Source organism: Anomaloglossus baeobatrachus, chromosome 4 (assembly GCF_048569485.1).
Source record: "Anomaloglossus baeobatrachus isolate aAnoBae1 chromosome 4, aAnoBae1.hap1, whole genome shotgun sequence".
NCBI lineage: Eukaryota > Metazoa > Chordata > Amphibia > Anura > Aromobatidae > Anomaloglossus > Anomaloglossus baeobatrachus.
In genome coordinates, this window is record NC_134356.1 from 49,979,635 (window position 1) to 49,998,588 (window position 18,954).

General features: G+C 42.9%; 1 protein-coding gene across 4 annotated transcripts in view; it reads right to left on the minus strand.

Annotated features, from left to right (window-relative positions):
- Window positions 1–18,954, minus strand: part of GRIA1 (glutamate ionotropic receptor AMPA type subunit 1) — a 370,258-nt gene that overhangs the window by 8,167 nt on the left and 343,137 nt on the right. For 2 of the 4 annotated variants that reach the window (XM_075344320.1, XM_075344318.1), the window contains exon 14: window positions 8,445–8,559. In XM_075344320.1, the coding sequence (XP_075200435.1) occupies window positions 8,445–8,559 (115 nt within the window). Of the gene's footprint in view, window positions 1–8,444; window positions 8,560–9,486; window positions 9,602–18,954 lie in introns of all 4 variants that reach the window. The other 2 variants (XM_075344319.1, XM_075344317.1) reach the window with 1 other exon arrangement.

The window sequence follows — 18,954 nt, forward strand, 5'->3', positions numbered from 1 at the left end:
AGCGGCCTGGGCTCTTATATACAGCATGTTAGAATGCTGTATATAAGAGCCGGTAGTGGTGGCCGCAGCTTATATTTCAAAAAAGTGGTGACAGGTTCCCTTTAAAGTGAACCTGTCAGACGCAATACCACGAGCAGTTCTGGGTACATATTTCTAATCCCTGCCTAATTGTACTTGTATCTAGTAGTATACATAAAGAGATCTTTAGAAAAAGTATTTCTAGAGATCCTTTATGATATGCTAATGAGTGCAGAGACTAGTCAAAAGGGCGTTAGTTACTGCACTCATTCTGCCCTCTTAGCATGTTAGCACACCCACAGAGGCGCACTAACATGCTATTCAATGCCCATTGGTCAGCGTCATCAGCGGCGCTACTACCACCTCAGAACACTGGGTTTACGGTCAGTGTGCATGATCAGAAGTCCTTGGCACTTCAAGTCATGTGCACAAGACTTCTCTGAAACCAGGACGCATACACCTGGCTTCATAGTGAGCATGTCCGGAAGTGCCGGTCATTTTGATCAGCAGTGACAACGGACACAGGTACGCGCGTCACTGTAGATGGCGTGAGGCAATGGGTATTGAATAGCTTGTGCCGTGCTACCATGCTAAGAGGGCGGAATGAGTGCAGGAATTAACGCCCTTGTGACTAGTCCTCTTGCTCATTAGCATATCATAAAGGATCTGTGGAAATACTTTTTCTATAGATATCTTTATGTATGCAACTAGATGCTGAGACAGTAAGGCAGGGATTAGAAATATGTACCCAGAGCTGCTCATGGTTCTGGATGCAAATTTCACATGATAGTTTTTCCCTTTTTTTTTTAATTATTGTTATTTTTACAGTATATTCATTTTTTATTGCCTATATAAGGGTAAAATGTGAATAAAATTAGGAGCTATGTAGCTATTTTTCAGATTTATTTTTTTTAAGGGTCAGAAAAGACTGCTAAAAATATGTACATACTTTTTTGGGGTAGGAGCGGGTCTTTGGGTCTGGAGTAGGAAGCACTGTAAAGGGGGCTTTTTCATGCAACAAGATCGCTGACGGAATTCGTGATGCACATCCGGCCTCATTAGCGACGTCGTTGCGTGTGAAACGTACGAACGACCGTTAACGATCAAAATTACTCACCTAATCGTTGATCGTTGTTTACGCGTCGTTCTAATCCCAAATATCGTTGCTGTTGCAGGACGCAGGTTGTTCGTGGGCTCTGAGGCAGCACACATCGCTACGTGTGACACCCCAGGAACGAGGAACAACACCTTACCTGCGTCCTCTGGCAATGAGGTGGGCGTGTCTTTCTTTTGGCTGCTCTCCGCCCCTCCACTTCTATTGGACAGCTGCCGTGTGACGTCACTGTGATGCTGCACGAACCGCCCCCTTAGAAAGGAGGCGGTTCGCCGGCCACAGCGACGTCACTAGGCAGGTAAGTATGTGTGATGGGGACTAACGATATTGTGCGCCACAGGCAGTGATTTTCCCGTGACGCACAACCGACGGGAGCGGGTGTGATCGGCAGTGACATCGCTAGCGATGTCGCTGCGTGTAAAGTGGCCTTAAGTGATTTCTAATCTGTATACACAAGCACTGTGTATGCGGTGATCTAGAAGGCAAACATGATAATTAGCCATGTTAGCCTTATCTGTGTGGAGTCTAGCTGTGTCTGACAGCCGGCTCCCCAACCCCACAGCTGAAGGATCTAAGCAGCTTACTCTATGGGTAGTCCAGAAGTAGATAAAAAACGAATATTATAGGTTATGGATAGAGACAGTGTAAATCAATATGCAGCACCCGATCCAGCGGCCAAGTCAATGATCCATGTCCAATGGATCGGAGCCCTGAGAATCACCTCCTACATCATGGCATACCCTGAGTTTCTTTTAATAAGCAGGCCAGACACGACACCACATGTTGATCACGCCATAATAGTAAGGTCACATCAGGCCGGCTAATAAAAAGATGAGACGGGAATCTCATCAGGAAGGAGGCACTTCTCAGGGCTCCCTTCCAATAAACACAGGTCACTGGAGTAGCAGCTGAACTGGGTCCTGTGAATCGATTTACACCATCTGTTATGGGTACTATATTTTTGGACATAGGATGGGGATACAGGGATTCTGGAAGGAAATTTTTCCTTCAAATATGACACATCTGTGTCGGATTATCGATTTAACTTCATAGACCTAAGTTTTACCTACATGCACTTCTTCAGTCCACGCTCAGCGCTATAAAAGGGAAGCGGTCATCAGGTTTTTCCTATGTAATGTGAGACCAGCATGATGTCAGGGCTGAGACTGATAAAATCTGTTTTCTCTGCTGCCAATCTAGCAGAGCTCTGAATGCTAAGCTGTGTATAACCCCACCCATACCACTAATTGGTAGTTTTCTGTATACAATCCACAATGACAGAAAAATGCCAATTGGTTCTGGGGGTGAGGTTACACAGATCAGTTAACAGCTAGCCCTGTAGTGATAATCTCCTGCTGATAAACCGATCCCCGAAAAAAGATGGAAACTAAAGGAACGTCTCTCTGTCCGGCTTTGTAATATCTCTGATATTAGGTGATGTTATTTCAGTATATTTCCACATCAAGGAGCAATTGAGGTCAATTGTTCAATTCCTTTCTATTGTATAGCTGTCATTTTCTGACCAGTGACACCCCTCCTCAACTGACAATCCCAAGTCATCCCATAGCCAAAGCCTCCCAAATTAGCTGGGTTTACAGGTGTGCGCCACAGAGCCAAGTTGGGTGCTGTGGCGCACACCTGTGAGCATAAAAAATTTAAGCTGAGTGCTCTGGCTCACATCTGTAATCCTAGCTGATTTGGGCGGGGTGCTGTGGCACACACCTGTAATCCTAGCTAATTTGGGCAAACCTATAATCCTAGCTAATTTAAACTGAGTGCTGTGGCGCACACCTGTAATCTTAGCTAATTAAAACTGAGTGCTGTGGCGCACACCTGTAATCCTAGTTAATTTGGGCTGGGTGCTGGTGCACACGTGTAATCCTAGCTAATTTGGGCTGATTTCTGTGGCACACACCTGCAATCCTAGCTGATTTGGGCTGGGTGCTGTGGCACACACCTGTAATCCTAGCTAATGTAACTGGGTGCTCTGGCGCACACTTGTAATCCTAGTTAATTTGGGCTGGGCGCTGTGGCACACACCTGTAATTTTAGCTAATGTAAAATGGGTGCTGTGGCACACACGTGCAATCCTAGCTAATTTGGGCTGGGTGCTGTGGGGCACACCTGCAATGCTAGCTAATTTGGGCTGGGTGCTGTGGCGCACACCAGCAATCCTAGCTAATTTGGGCTGGGTGCTGTTGCACACACCTCTAAGCCTAGCTAATGTAAGCTGGGTGCTGTAGCGTACACTTGTAATTCTAATTAATATGGGCTGGGTGCTGTGGCGCACCCCTGTATTGAGGAGAGGTGTTCCTGGTCAGAAAATGGCAGCGAAACATAAATGTAACCGAACTCTTCAGAAAGATAAAGCACTTCCTATTGCAAATGACCCCCAAAAAATGGATTGTGTTTCATGTGATATGCTAAGCCATACAAGAAATAAAGCGAGTGTTAACAAATAAGAATACATTCTGGTCTGGATTATTCTGTAAATTCAGTCCATTATGATTAACATGTCTCCACAATTTTTTTTATCTAATTTCTCTTGAGTTCTTTTAACTTATATATATCGATATAATCCTAGTGATCACTAGTGAAAGCATAAAGTTGTAGGAACCAAAAATGAAAACATTGTAGCGCCTTTCTAATTAAAAGCATCAAACCTATCTAAAAAGCTCTATGAAAACCAATGAATGGGCTTAATGCAGTTGCCTATGTTGGCTTGTTCCTGACCCTGTGAGCTATACTTATCTATTTAATGGCACGTAAAAAAAATTCTACCTCTCTTCGAATAAAGCAAATCTAAAGGTTGCTATTGATGAGATTTATACAATGTCATTTTAACCTACTGGTGCTCACAAACTTCGAGGCAGTCCTCCATGATCAGATGCATTACAGTTCTTCTTGACATGCCTTCCAAGTGCTCTAAATTCAGCAGGATTGCCCCGGAACATTATGGGCACGATTCATCAAACCTATCACCAGAAAATTCTGGCGTAAAAGCTTGTAAAAGGTTCAACTTGGTAATAAAATTTTGGGGATGCGGCATAGTGGGGGCAGGATGCCACAGCTGGTCTAATTCATGATGAGTTGTGGCATTCTGTACACCAAAACTCTGAATCCAGTACATGCCACTTGTCAGATACTCCAGATTCACGAAAAGGTGGACTGCTCTTTATGAATCAGGAGGGTATGACTAAAGAGCGCCCCCTCATCAAGACTGGCAACGCCGAGGGTTTATGAATCGGGTCCTGTGAATTTGTTGTAGTTGAGTCATCAGTTCGTTGGCCAAGCTTAAAGAGGACTACCCACCAGGATTTTACTATATAAAATAAAACCAGTGCTATACTGGCACTATCATGCTGATTCTAACCGTACCTTTAGTTGTCAGATCGGATGTATACTTTCTGAAATATAGGCAAGTAAAGTTTGTGACTTTCACTGTTACTTGATTGATAGGTGCAACAGAATATCTAATAGGTGGGTCAGGTTTCGCTAGTTGCTTCCGCCCCTGTTTGCCTGCCTGTCCTTCTGCCCCCTGTCCTTCCTCCCTCCTACTCCCCCCCTTATAACAGAAACAGAGGGAGGAAGGACAGGCAGGCAGACAGGGGCGGGAATAACAAGCAAAACCAGACCCACCTATTAGATATTCTGTTGCACCTATCAATCAAATAACAGTGCATTTCACAAACTATACTTGCCTGTATTTCAGAAACTATACATCCGATCTCACAACTAAAGGTATGTATAGAATCAGTATGATAGTGTCAGTATAGCACTGGCTTTAGTTTATATTGGAAAATCCTTGTGGTTGGTCCTCTTTAATTACTTCTTGCAGTAGAGGGTTGACAACTGAAAGTGGTTTCCACTATAGTGGACACTTTCAGGTCTAAGAGGTAAAGGGGCCCATTTCTGCTTCCAAAGTGGGGGGTATTGTGCATTATGAAGAGCTTCCTTTTCGGTCTGTGTCTGCCAGTGGGCACTTTTATAGGGATCCTGTGGAAAATTGCTGTAGTAGACTAACCAGAATACATGTCTCTCATCAACTATGCATTATACTGTACGTGTGCTTCCATTTAGTACATTTTTGCCATATCCATAGGATATGACATAATTGTATAGTTGAAGCAGGTCAACTACCAAAGAGACCTCCATCTAGCTTGAGAAGAAAGTCATCACATCAAACTGTCAGTGGGCAGGTAGTTGGAATTCCCATTCAATTGTAAAGCCTGTTTTACATGTTACGATTCTGCATACGATATCGTATGCGATCATAACCGCCCCCATCGTATGTGCGGCATGTTGAATTTTGTTGAATGTGCTGCACAAACGATTAACCCCCGTCACATGTACTTACCCGTCCATACGACCTCGATGTGGGCGGCGAACGTCCACTTCCTGGAGTGGGAGGGACATTCGGCGTCACATCGACGTCACTCGGCAGCCGGCTAATAGAAGCGGAAACATCCCGCCCACCTCCTTCCTTCCGCATTGCTGGCCGAGAGCTGCAGGACACAGGTAAGATCTGTTCATCGTTCCCGGGGTGTCACACACTGCGATGTGCGCTACCCCGGGTACGATGAACAACCTGACGTTCAATTCATGAGGAATGAACGACGTGCGTGCGATGAACGTTTTACCGTTCATTCGCAATCGCACGTAGCTGTTACACACTACAATGTACCTTACGATGCCGGATGTGCGTCACTTACAACGTGACCCCGCCGACACATCGTAAGATATATTGTAGTGTGTAAAGCGGGCTTAAGGGAATTATGACTTCTTCAACTGATTGCAGACTCCCTCCCCCACCAAGGTTTCTTTTAGATAGGTGCGGATCGTATTAGTAGGACCTATATTTTCTAGATATTTAGGATATGCCATACATAATTAAATATTATATCTGAAAGGTCTATTGCAGAACTAAGATGTTGGACTTAAGATCATTAATGTCTGATTGGCAGTGATTAGAGATGAGCTGACCCATAGTAGTTCGGTTCGGCGGGTGCAGCCGGACTTTAGATAATGCTTGGTTTAGGACCTGGACTTGACCTGAACCACAATGGAAGTTATTAATTTTGCAGCTCTTGTCTCCCCCCACATGCAGCCAGCCATAAACAGATCACTTCCAGGGGAGGGTGGGCGGAGTTTTCCATTTTTTTCATTTGGTGTTCACTACATCCGATCACACTGTTGTTACCGCCAATGTGAGCCAATCAAACACTACAAGCGGCTCACACTGGGCTGAGCACTGAGCATACCCGCGCACAAGTGGTTTGCATACGTAAAGCACCCGAACTCCAAACCCCATTCTTTTTTTTTTAAAAGACTGTTTGGTACGAACCCCGAAGACTGAACCTCGGGTTAGCTCATCTCTAGCACTGATCTAATAGCCGCGTTTTGGGCCTGACTAGTCATTATTATTCATCAGGTTGTCCCCTAGTTAAATAGTCTACCTTAGATAATTTACGGCACATCCACTGGATATGCCAAACAATGGCAGACAGATGCCGAAAAGACAGAGAATGATTTATGGATCCTCCTGGATGCGGCAGCTGATGGCTTCATGGATCGCCTTGATATAAGAATACATGTGGGTCCTAGATGTCAAACCTATATCTTTTAGACAATTTTTTGGCATTTTATGCTTTGTGTCCCCTTTCAGGCACGTTCTACTTTACGGAACCTGATGGATATCGTTTTACCATTTAAAAGTTATAATCCTATCCAAAATGAAGAAATCTGTGAGCATTTCACAAGAACAGTATCACATGAAACACAATTCAGTTCAACATACGGAAATTAAAATTACATAATAATGACTCAAATGATCAAAAATAAAAGAAATACTAGGTACTTAAAACTTTTTGGAGGAAAGTACATGTAAAACGCGAACTGCGATTACAATTTAATGTGGTTTACTCTTAAGAAAATAGTCAGCATAATTAATGTTCTTCTTTTTAGATGTGTAATGTATTGTGTTTAGGTACAGTATATGTAAAAAATACTCTCATTGTTATAGAAGAGAATATATGCTGTACTAGTATAGGATGGTTTCCTTATGCAATACAGTGGGTTAGGTGGTGAATGCATAATATGGATGTTTTATTTATAGTCAGAAATTGATGAAAATATTGAAGTCAATCAATATGCAATAAAAAAAATCATAATGGGGTGCCAAAAATGTGCATATTTGGAAAATATTTGGCACAGAGAGCAAACTTTTATATCAAAATCTCTGGCCTAAAAATCCCACAAACTGAATTAAAAGATATGAATAAAATATAAAGTTAATAAAAGAATACGATTTGAAGTTCTTAAAAGTCTTAAGATACATATTCCTGATTTAAAGGGATTGTCCACTACAAGGAAAACCCCTTCCCCATGTTTAGTCCTATTAAAATAAAAAAAGCTTATACCCACCTCCCATGCCAATGTTAGTCCGGCGGCGCTGGCTTCTCTCTCCCAGCCTTCGGACATATGAGTAATCAACAGGAAGTGAGAGCTCCGACTGCTGCTCACTTCCTGGTGATTACTCATACATCTGAAGGTGGGGAGAGAGAAGATGGTGGTGATTGGGAGATGGGGTTGTGTGACATCACACAACCCTCTTGCCCAATCAGTGCCAACTTGTCTCTCCCCACCTTTGGACATATGAGTGATCAACAGGAAGTGAGATCTCCATCTGCCGCTCACTCCCAGTTGATTACTTGAAGGCGGGGAGAGAGAAGTTGGCAGTGATGGGCGAGGGGGTTGTGTAACATTACACCCTCATGTGAGCGCCGGCCCCACTGCAACAGCGCCGGAATGGGAGTGGAGAACAAGCTGTTTTATTTTAATGGGGTCAAACATGGGGAATGAGAAGATAACATTGTGGTAAATGTGTTTTGAATGCATTTTATGCAATTTATAAAATTTGTTTGTGGGCAGTGTTTTTAACATTTAATTCTATGCCAGACATTTTTAACATACATTTTGAAATCATAATTTTAAAATGGGTCATTTTAATGATTTATTCAATATTTACATTATTTCACTATAAAAGTAGCACTTTTCTTTTTTTATTATAATTTATACAAACATTTTAGGGTATAATAGCTATGTATGTTTGGGTTTAGTAAGTTGTAATATTCTTATACTGTTTTTGTTGTAAGTTTATTATATGGATTGAGGTGTTGACGGGAACCTGAAAAAAAAGACATGACTTGCTGCCGCGAATAGATGTAAGGAGAGAAAACTGTTAACCAATCAGAAGGCCCCTGCAGCATCACGTGATCATTGGCGGGAACTCACTGTTATGGGCGTGACTAACCTTACTTCCGGAGTCTTTGCTTCCACATTCCCCTTTATCGTACCACCATTTGCTTTTCAGCTTGTCTAAGACGCCTTGCTCACTGAGTTTCAATACCGCTAGGTTTACAGCACCTCTTCAAACCATGGGAAATAACATAAATAACATCACCAATGTTATTTTATGTTATTCAGTAGCATAGCAACATTTCATTGAGGCATTCATTGACGTATGCGTGAACCATGACAAAGTGATACGCTTCAATACTCTATCAAGCACCACCACCCTTACCCTCCATCCCCTAGCGCCCGTTCCTCCCTTCTCTTCCAGCCAAGCCAGACGAGTATTAACTATATCACTTTGAGTAACCAGCAACACCCGTCCCTTGCCTGTGGATGATCCACTTTCTTGCACCCGGTGATCTAATTACCTAATTTATTCTTGCTTGGGCTAAGACAACAGAGGGTGGGTTGTGAAAGATGGGCAACCAATACTGGTTGATTCTGCCATAGTGTCTATATACAATTTTAAGAATATATTTGTAACAAAGTGAAATTTTTGAAATTTAATTTTTAATTGCAATTAGAAACTTGATTAGAAATTAAAAAATGTTAATTAGAATGAGAAAATATTCAATTTTTTTTTTTATTTACAAAACAAACATTTTCCATAAAAACTTTTTGATGTATGGCTGCTACAAAGTGAAATTTTTGAAATTTAATTTTTAATTGCAATTAGAAACTTGATTAGAAATTAAAAAATGTTAATTAGAATTAGAAAATATTCAATTTTTGTTTTTATTTACAAAACAAACATTTTCCATAAAAACTTTTTGATGTATGGCTGCTGCTATTTATATTACATTATGTGTCTTTTTGGTTAAAATTTTTTGTTCATAAGATATGTTTTCAGTAATTGTGCTGTTAGTATGGCTTTACTGTCATTTTTCAGCCTATATGGCAGAGTTATGGCACCGGGGCTGTGGCAAAAAAGGTATACAGGCAGCTGCTGGTTACTATCATGCTGTTTTGTTACCCGCTAGTTTGTTCTTACTGGGGCTGACCTTGGAATCACCTCCCCCGCTGCCGCATTCTCCCTTGTCGTACCACCATTTGTTTTTCAATTTGTCCAAAAGCCCCTGCTCGTTCAGTTTTAATACTGCCAGGTTTACTGGATTTCTTTAAAAATGAATAGATAACACTCGATAAGTTACAGCTTGAGAAATCACTCATGAGGTCATGAGACAAAGGATAGGTGAACCAGCTGCAAGCTTCATCCTAAACCACCATGTGCCCCCGTCCCTGCTCCAGCTCCATCACCGTTGTGCATGCAAGCCTTCAGAAAAATGGCATCTTAAAGAGGTATTTGTATAAACTATGTCCACAATATGAATATCAATATGTTTACCAGATCTGGAGAATAAATGCAGGTGATCGAATCAACATGCCGAGTATCAGTAGTTTTATAGCCATGCGTGGGAATCCATTGCAGTGCAGCCGTCTACAGCCAGGGTGTTACCAAGAATTAAACGATGGACTAAGTAGATTTACAATACTATTATCTTATGCTAAATGTTAGTAAATAGAAAAACTATGTTATGGTCCATGTAGATTGTGAGAACATCTAAAAATTGCATTGGAAGCCTAAATAAAAAGAAGGTAGAATTGTAAATAGTAATCGAAAAAGAATACTGGCTAAAAAGAAAAGTCAGTGCCAGGCTCTTAGATGATGTTCCCCTGTCTAACTCATATTTGTCAACTCTTAGAACATCTGTGAGTCAACAAAAAAAGGGGAGCCCTCCGCAATTCCTCGCGGTCAAAGCACAAACTTTCTGAAAGGCATTGTTCACTGGATGGGAGCCCTGAGATCCACCTCATTCCTCATGGCATGCCCTGCACTTCTTTTAATAAGATGATCTGTTGAGACATCACATGTTGATCACGCGACAATGATGAGGTCGTGCCAGGCCAGGTAATCAAAAGAGGAGCTAAGAATACCATCAGGAAGGAAGCAGTAACTCATACTTGTCAAGTCTTAGAACATCTGTGAGTCAACAAAAAAAGGGGAGCTCTCTACAATTCCTGATTGAGTTGCCAAGTTTCACGGTCAAAGCACAAACTTTCTGCAAGGCATTGTTCACTGGATGGGAGCCCTAAGAACCACCTCCTACCTCATGACATGCCTTGCACTTCTTTTAATAAAATAGCCTGTCGTGACATCACATGTTGATCACACCACAATGATGAGGTTTCGTCAAGAGGAGCCGAGAATACCATCAAGAAAGAAGCAGTAACTCATGCTTGTCAACTCTTAGATAATCTTGTGAGTCAACAAAAAAGGGGAGACTGCTGCGATTCCTGAAAGAGCTGACAAGTTTCGCGGTCAAATCACAAACTTTGTGCAAGGCATTGTTCTCCCAACATCTCCCTACATTTTCTTAGTCATGACCCTAATCCTTGTCACACCGATGCACATTTAAAGGGCAGGAACTACAGGTAGGTTTGGTGTGGCCTAAAAAGGAACTGGTCTGTGAAAAAAAAGCCAGAAAAAATTCACCTGGCAAACTCGGTACTCCCATTAGCAAATTTATGAACGCTTTCAAGTATGGTTCACCATTCCCTGAGCTTGATAAGCTACAGAATGTTTAACCAGATCCCCTTAGCATCCTAAGCCTTGTGATATACCCTCGTTTGCATGTGATTGATAACAACCCTGCTAGAAAAAAAAAGCAGTTAGAGATTCCTAAGTTAAGAGATCCTAGTTAGGGATGATCGAATACTGTAAATATTCGGCAACGCCCATATTTGCAGAATAGGTCGCCGCTATTCGACTATTTGCGAATATTCGATGCACAATGTAAGTGTATGGGAAACCCGAATAGTTGCCGAATAGCAACTATTCGGGATTCCCATAGACTTACATTGCACATCGAATATTCGCATAGTGGCGAACTATTCATCAGATATTCGCGAAGCCGAATATTGCCGAATATTTGTGATATTCGATCATCCCTAATCGTAATCTATCTCATGATGAAGAAAAGACCGAGGGAGAACCTTCATGATGGATCTTTATTTTAAGCCATTATATTTATTAAGAATCTTATCACATCCCATCTGTCACATCATTGTCAGAGGGCACAAGGTAAGGTATAACGCTAGCAATCGACTGGTCTCCAGTCACCATTTTTCAAGAGAAATATGGAACAGGTAAGCCCAATATGTTATGGTCTACTTTAGTCTCACCATTGCCTGTCATCCAAAGGTAACTAGAAGCCTATAGCTATCTACGTAATTACTAAAACCATTAACTTTAATTCACAAAATATTCAACTATTTCATAATGGAGTTATCTCTATGATTTGTAGGTTAATATATCCAGTACATAAACAAAATATATTTAAAATGGTGATCTTCAAAAGATAGATGAGCACTAGGTGTTTATATATTTAGTGGTTGCTGTGGTGTCCAAGACTCTTAAAGGGGTTGTCCACTACTGCGACAATGATGAACTAACTGGTCATTAATATCAGATCAGTGACGGTCTGATTGAACATGAGACAATCAATAGCACCCAGGAGAGGTCACAAAACTGTGTATTTTGCTATAGAATTCCACTTCGAACACTCTTGACATTTGGCCATTGGTAACAGCTGATCCGTGGAAGTTCTGAGTGTTGAACTCTCACAAATCTAATATTATTTATGATCATTATAGTGGAAAACCCATTTAATACCTGTGGCCCCAGACCACTTATAGTCTGCTTTATTGGGTAATGTGCAGTTGTGGACAAAAGTTTTGAGACTGGCACAAATGATGAGCTTTACATAAATTGCTGTTCATTTTTATGTTGGAAATATGCAATAACTCTAGATTAGAAGGAAGAAAATAGCAAAGTCAATCCTTGCCATGTACATTACCTAATTACATGACCTGCTTACATCAATTCAGTGATCATCTCCTTAGCTTAGGAGTAAGTGTTAAGAAGAACTCTGTCATGGTAACTGGATTATAAGAATAGACTGGTTGCTTTAAAAGGGGGCTGGCAGGAATAAAATATAATCATAATTACTTGGTATCAAAAAGAATATTGTTTGTTATTAAGATTTCCCCTACACGAACCATTTATCTGATTATCAAGAACTTCAAAAAGAGAGGTTCAAAAGCTCTGAAGAAGGCTTCAGGAAGTCCAGCAAGTGCCCAGACTGTCTCCTAACGCTAGTGCAGAGCTTGCTCATGGATGGCAGCAGACAGGTTTCAATGTATCTGCACACACAGTGACGTGAAGGCTTTTGGAGGCTGACCTGGTATCAAGAAGAGCAGCAAAGAAGTCACTTCTCTCCAAGAAAATAAAATTGAGACTTACATTCTCTATGAAGTGCAAGGATTGGACTTCAGAGGACTAGGATAATGTTATTTTCTCTGGCTTAAGAAACTTTACAGTTGGCGCAACACAGGACATGGTAGCCCTCACTTATTCTTCTTTGGACAATCATTCTTCTAGATGTACATAGTAGCCCTCACTTATTCTTCTTTGGAAAATAATTATTCTAGATGTTCCAAACAGTCTGAAGGGGGTTCAAACTGTTTGGAACATCAAGAAGAATGATTGTGCAAAGAAGAATAAGTGAGGCCTACCATGTCCTGCGTTACATCAGCTGTAAAGTATCTGGAGACCATTCATATGTATTTCATTTAGGTGAGTGGACTCACCCACAATTTTGCCTAAGACCACTGCTAAAAATGAAAAAATGGGATCTAAACATCTTACAATAGGAACTTCTCTCAACCATCAAGGAGCAATTTGGTGATGAATAATGTTTCTTTTCAGCATGACACAAGTCAAAAGTGATAACTACGGTAAGTTGATCAGTGAACAAAATTTTGAAATTTTGGGTCCATGGCCAGGAGAGACCCCAGATCTCAAACCCATTGAGAATTTGTGGTCAATACTCAAAAAGTGGGTGAACAAAAAAAACACAGAAATTGCTATAAACCCAAGTACTGAGTAGGAAAGAAAGAGTTGTCAACAGTCAGGATTTGACCCAAAAATTGTTATTGAGCTACCAGGTCTAATTACAGAAGAATACTGAGTCTTTATATAAATGATGTATATGTCAATAAAAGTATAAAAACGTATGAAAATCTTATAATTGTACTTCAGTAACTATATGGTGGAAATATATGACTAAAGTAACTAAAATCACTGAAGTAGTTAACTTTGTGAAAACTCAAAACTTTCTTCCACAAATTTAGTACTGCATAAATAGGATGATTAAAGGAGTGGTTCACTACTCTGCAATAGTGGCCACATCTCTGTAAAACAAATAGGGAAGGATTTTTCTAAATAACTAGTTTAGCCAATTATGGCTGTGAGTGGCGCTATATTGCAGTCCGCTCATCCCCATCTCGGGTCCCCTGGGCTCCATGACTTCTGAGATCCGGTGATGTCAGGTCAGCTTCCAGTTGACCTAACATCACCGAGGCCGGCCTCAGTCTTCCTGAGTAACTGGTCTGTGGTCATGAGTTTCCGCAGTGAAGGAGAGCACGCATGACATGTTGTGCTGTGACACTGGGCTGTGATGAGCGGTGAAACTCTGCCCATAGCCCAGTCTATCAGGAAAACTGGGGCCATCCTTGGTGATGTCAGGTCAACTGGAAGTTGACGTGACATACCTGGGTCTCAGAGGTCACAGAGCCTAAGGGGTCACGTCATGGGCATGAGCGAACAGCAATAGCGCAGCTCAGAAGCAGAATTGGTTAAACAAGGTATTTGCAAAAAGTCTTCCCTATCAGTGTTATTAGGATGTGTCAACTATTGCAGAGTAGTGAACTACCCCTTTCATACTCGGCACATAAGAAGAACTAAGAGCGAACAATCCCCTTGGTGTTTGTAGGGAAGTTAGGTGACAAATAATATGGCAAACATCACAAACAGACTAATCACAATTGCTAACTCTTCTGGAATGTTCAGGAACCTCCCAGAAAAAAGGGGACCTTCTGGACTCCCCGAAGAGTTTTCCAATCTACTGTGCAAGACATTGATTCTGGAAGGCGACTTGTGTGTGACACCAAAATGCTCTGATATCCAAATGCCCATTCTACGTGTGAATAATCGGGAATAGAATACTTGTTGCTTGAAACTTGTTGCTTGAAAAATTGATTATGGCTATGATGTATCATTCCCTTAGTAACTTTTGAGTTGAGGCCTTCTCGAAATGAGCCAAATACCTTCCGAGTTTTATGCAGCCAAAATATGGCACCCAAAGATGTCTACATGGCCATGATATACTCCTAGGGCCTAATTACATTTAGAAAAGTGATTGATCAGCAAACCAGAACTATAGTTCCCAATCCTTGCTGGGGACACTAAGGGTATCCCATAGATATGCCTCTGAGTCTCATCGAATAGATATTTTATTTTTCCCGTTGTCACTAATACGAGCATTATACACCTGATTATCCTCGGCACATGCGGTAATTATTTCTATGTGACCTTCCATGGAGCGCATTAATACACAACACTATTGTACAATGATGAATTTGACTGAAGCAATTTCTCTAAACATTACTTTTATGATCACACAGCCATGCTTAACCTTGGTGACGGAGCTGCAGCAAAAGGGAATACAATTGCATCTTTTTCATTGTGGCTTAATTGTCTACAGGAGGAAGCAGGATGGATCTTGCAGTGGGAAAAAAAAAGAATCGTTTGAAGAAAAGAAGACCAATTACTTGACAACAGTAATGGTCAACAGCATTATTGACCGTCGTGTTCCTTTAAGACCTTTAGGATATCCCTGTTCCTTGGCAGCGGGGGGCTGGGGTGAGTTGTCTCATGTTTTGGAAAGCATATTGGGGAAAAATAGAGATTAAACTGGATCACCATTCCTTCTGAGTGATTCTCTAAAGACACAGAACACACATACACAGACCAAACCTTTAGCAATGAGCCTAAGGCTGTAACAGGTGCAACATATGGGCTATGAACGCGGGTAGCAGGGCTTCTGGCTCAGGGTAGATGACAAGATCCGTCAGCCGTGCAATGAATGGAGGAGGGATGTGTGGGATGGGATGGACATGGAGAAAAGTCACATTTTATCTTTTCACAATTTATTTTGTTTAAAGGGAACCTGTCACCAGATTTTTCATGCGTAAACTAAGACTACCACCTTCAGCAGTGTCGGTGCTGCGTTCCATAAAGGTGTACATAATCCACTGACTCCCCATGTATACGCACCAAAAACCTTTCTTAATTTCCCCCATTCTGTATGTAAATATGGATGGTCCAGTCCGATGGGCATCCTTGCTACTGTGTCTATTCTTCCTCTCGATTCACTGATTGCGGTCCTTTTCCTCTGATTGATGTGGATGACGCAGTAGGTGTCATCCACATAGGAGAAATATCACGCCTGTGCATATACTTTGCTGGTTCGCGCATGCACACTTTGCTCTGCCCTAGTGCGGACAGAGCCTAAAACATAACTGAGCCTGCGTAAGCCAGCTTTTGAGTGTGCGTAGACGCCAGTTTACCCCTGGCTGTGTGGATAACGATGTAGCTGGACGAAATCTCATGCCTGCGCATATACTTTGCCAGTTCGCGCATGCCCACTTTGCTCTGCCCTACTGTATACAGAGCCTAAAACATAAGTGCGCATGTGCAAGCTGGCAAACTGTCTGTGCAGGTGCCACCTTTCCCCTGGCTATCTGGATGACAACATAGCTTGTCAAAATCTCACGTCTGCACAGATACATTGCTAGCTCGTGCATGCGCACTTATGTTTTAGTTCTGTCCACTGTAGAGAAGGGCAACATGCGCATGTGCGAGCTGGCAATGTGTATGCTCAGGCTTGAGATTTTCCCCGTCTAGGTGGATGATGCAGGAGGCATCACCCACATCAATCAGAGGAAAAGGATGGCAATCAATGGTAGAGAGGTGAGATAGACGCCGCAGCAAGGACACCCATCGGACCGGACCATCAGACTTACATACAGAATGGGAGAATATAAAAAGGTTTTTGGGGGGTATACAGGGGAAATCAGGGGATAATATAAACCTTTATGGAATGCAGCACCGACACAGCTGAAGGTGGTAGACTTAGTTTACACAAGAAAAATCTGATAATAGGTTCCCTTTAAAGTTGTTTGACAAGTTGATATTTAAACTATGGATGCTTGGCAGGACTGAGTGTTGACCAACGATAGATTTTTCTAAGCCTTATTACTATATTAGGTGTCTAGAAGAAACTTTAATAAGGCAAACTTTCAACTGACTTAATAGTTATTGAATCAGCAAAGGAATGTATTCTCTGGACTTACCGCCCACCAAAATAGGAATTTTGTGAAAAAAATCCAAAGCAAAGTGATTTAAAGGGAAACAGTGACCAGTTTTTCCCACTTACTCTGAGAGCAGCATAATGTAGGGGCAAAGCTTCTGATTCCAGTGATGTGTCACTTACTGTGCTGCTTGTTGTAGTTTTTATAAAATCACAGTTTTATCAGCAGGAGATTATCCCTGAAGGACTAGTAAACCTGTCGCGGGCGGGGAGGAGGGTGTCAGCACACCGCGCTCGCCCCTTCTGCTCGGGTCCGGCGGCTGCCGCTGCTCAGTGGTGGCTCGAGCTGTGGGCCGGATCCCGGGGGTTCTCGAGCGGCGCTCCTCGCCCGTGAGTGAAAGGGGGTAGTTGGGTGTAGGGATAGTTTATTGTCCGTGACGCCACCCACGGTTGTGGTGATTTCACCACCGCTGCTCAATACGGGGATCCCGGGGATGGTGATGCGGAGCAGCCAGGTGTTGTGTTGCCCCTCCGTGGGTAGGGGTTGGTGATCCCGGGGCCCGGTGATGGCTTGGGAGGTGCAGGGCCTGGTGGGCGCAGGGACGCGAGGGCAGCGCTGTGCCTTGCGGCACTGTGGTACTCACTCAGCCTGAGACGTTGACACAGTTTTTTACGGTAAACCAAACGGCTGGTAAGACGGTCCCACGGACGGCTGCAATTGCTCTCCCAGTAGGTGACGGTGATGTCCCTCTTCCTTGCACCTTTGTGTACTTGTTGGTTGCGATGGGTCCCCACCGGTAACCCGCTCCCCGGGTTCAAGCTGGGCCGGAGGAGCTCTACTCTTTGCCTGCAGGCGCTGGCCCTAAGAGACTGGTGCCTTGGCGGTGGCGGCGTCTCTCTTACACTGGCCGGGCTGTTGCCTTCAATCGGGACTTGGTTGTTGGGGGATCTACGTCCCCTTCACTGACAGATTCGGCAAATTCTGGCAACTCCTAGCCTTGCCGGGGTCCGAGAGGCCCCTGCCCTGGTGCTGACTGTCCTTCGGAACACTGCTCCAGACCGCCGGGCACACAGCCTACGGGGTCCTTCCAGGAACTTCCAAACGGTCCCCCTCCAGACAGTCACCGCCGTTGCTGACCTTGCTGACCTGTCCTGCACACAGCTGGACTACCTCAGGCTTTTGCACACTCCTTCTGTTCTGTCACCACTCTTGCTGTCCTCCTTTACTACCTTTCTTTCTTCACTTTCACTTAGCTGTTTACTTTAGCCCTGTCTGGGCTACTCCTCCACTCCTTCCACTTCCTCCTCCCTGACTAGACTTCACCTCTAGACTGCCTGGTACTTCCCGCCTCCAGAGCTGTGATCTCCTCGGTGGGCGGAGCCAACCGCCTGGCCCACCCCCTGGTGTGAATCATCAGCCTCTGGAGGAAGGCAACAAGGATTTTTGGTTAGCTTAGGTGTTCCTAACTGGGCTGTAGGGTGTGGTGGTGTGTGACCCATGTCCCCTGGCTTGCCCAGGGCGACACAAACCTGCTGCCAGGGAGTCCTCCATATTCATGAGCTCTGTATAACTCAGCCACCCCAACGCTGACTGGCAGTTTCTGTGTACACTGTATATGGGCAGAAAGCTGCCAATCAGTGGTGTGGGTGGGGTTATACAGAGCTCAGCATTCAGAGAACTACAAGATCTGCAGCTGATAAAACAGTTTTTTTTTTTTCAAAATGATAGCAAGCAGCTCAGCAAGTGATATATTGCTAGAATCAGGGTTTCTGTTCCTATATCATGCTGCTGTCAGGTCCAGTAACAAAATCATAGTCATGGATTCCCTTTAAGACATGATAAAGGGAAACTACTCTACCATGATATCCAGAACATGGTTAATAATGTTGGACTTCATGAGCCCCGTTATGTCACAGCTTGAGACCACTAGTGGATCCAAAGACTAGTTTTCTGGTGGACCGTCTAACTCTGGCAAGGCCAAGTGTATTAGCCTGACCCTTCAGATAGGCAAATTTTTCACCATAAATATATATATAATCAGCTCACTACATGTGCACTTGTGTATTCCCCTACGAGCATGGTAGTTAGTGTAACCTCTTTAATGGAGTGAATAAAGTGTCCAGCACATCCGGTGTCATGGTCATCTCTCTGCTATTAGAGATTAGTGACAGGTTCTCACTTTACCTGGTGAGACTCTGCTACTTAAATGTGGTTTTATTTCCTTTTGGAAAGAGAGGGTTAATCTCAGTTTGCTT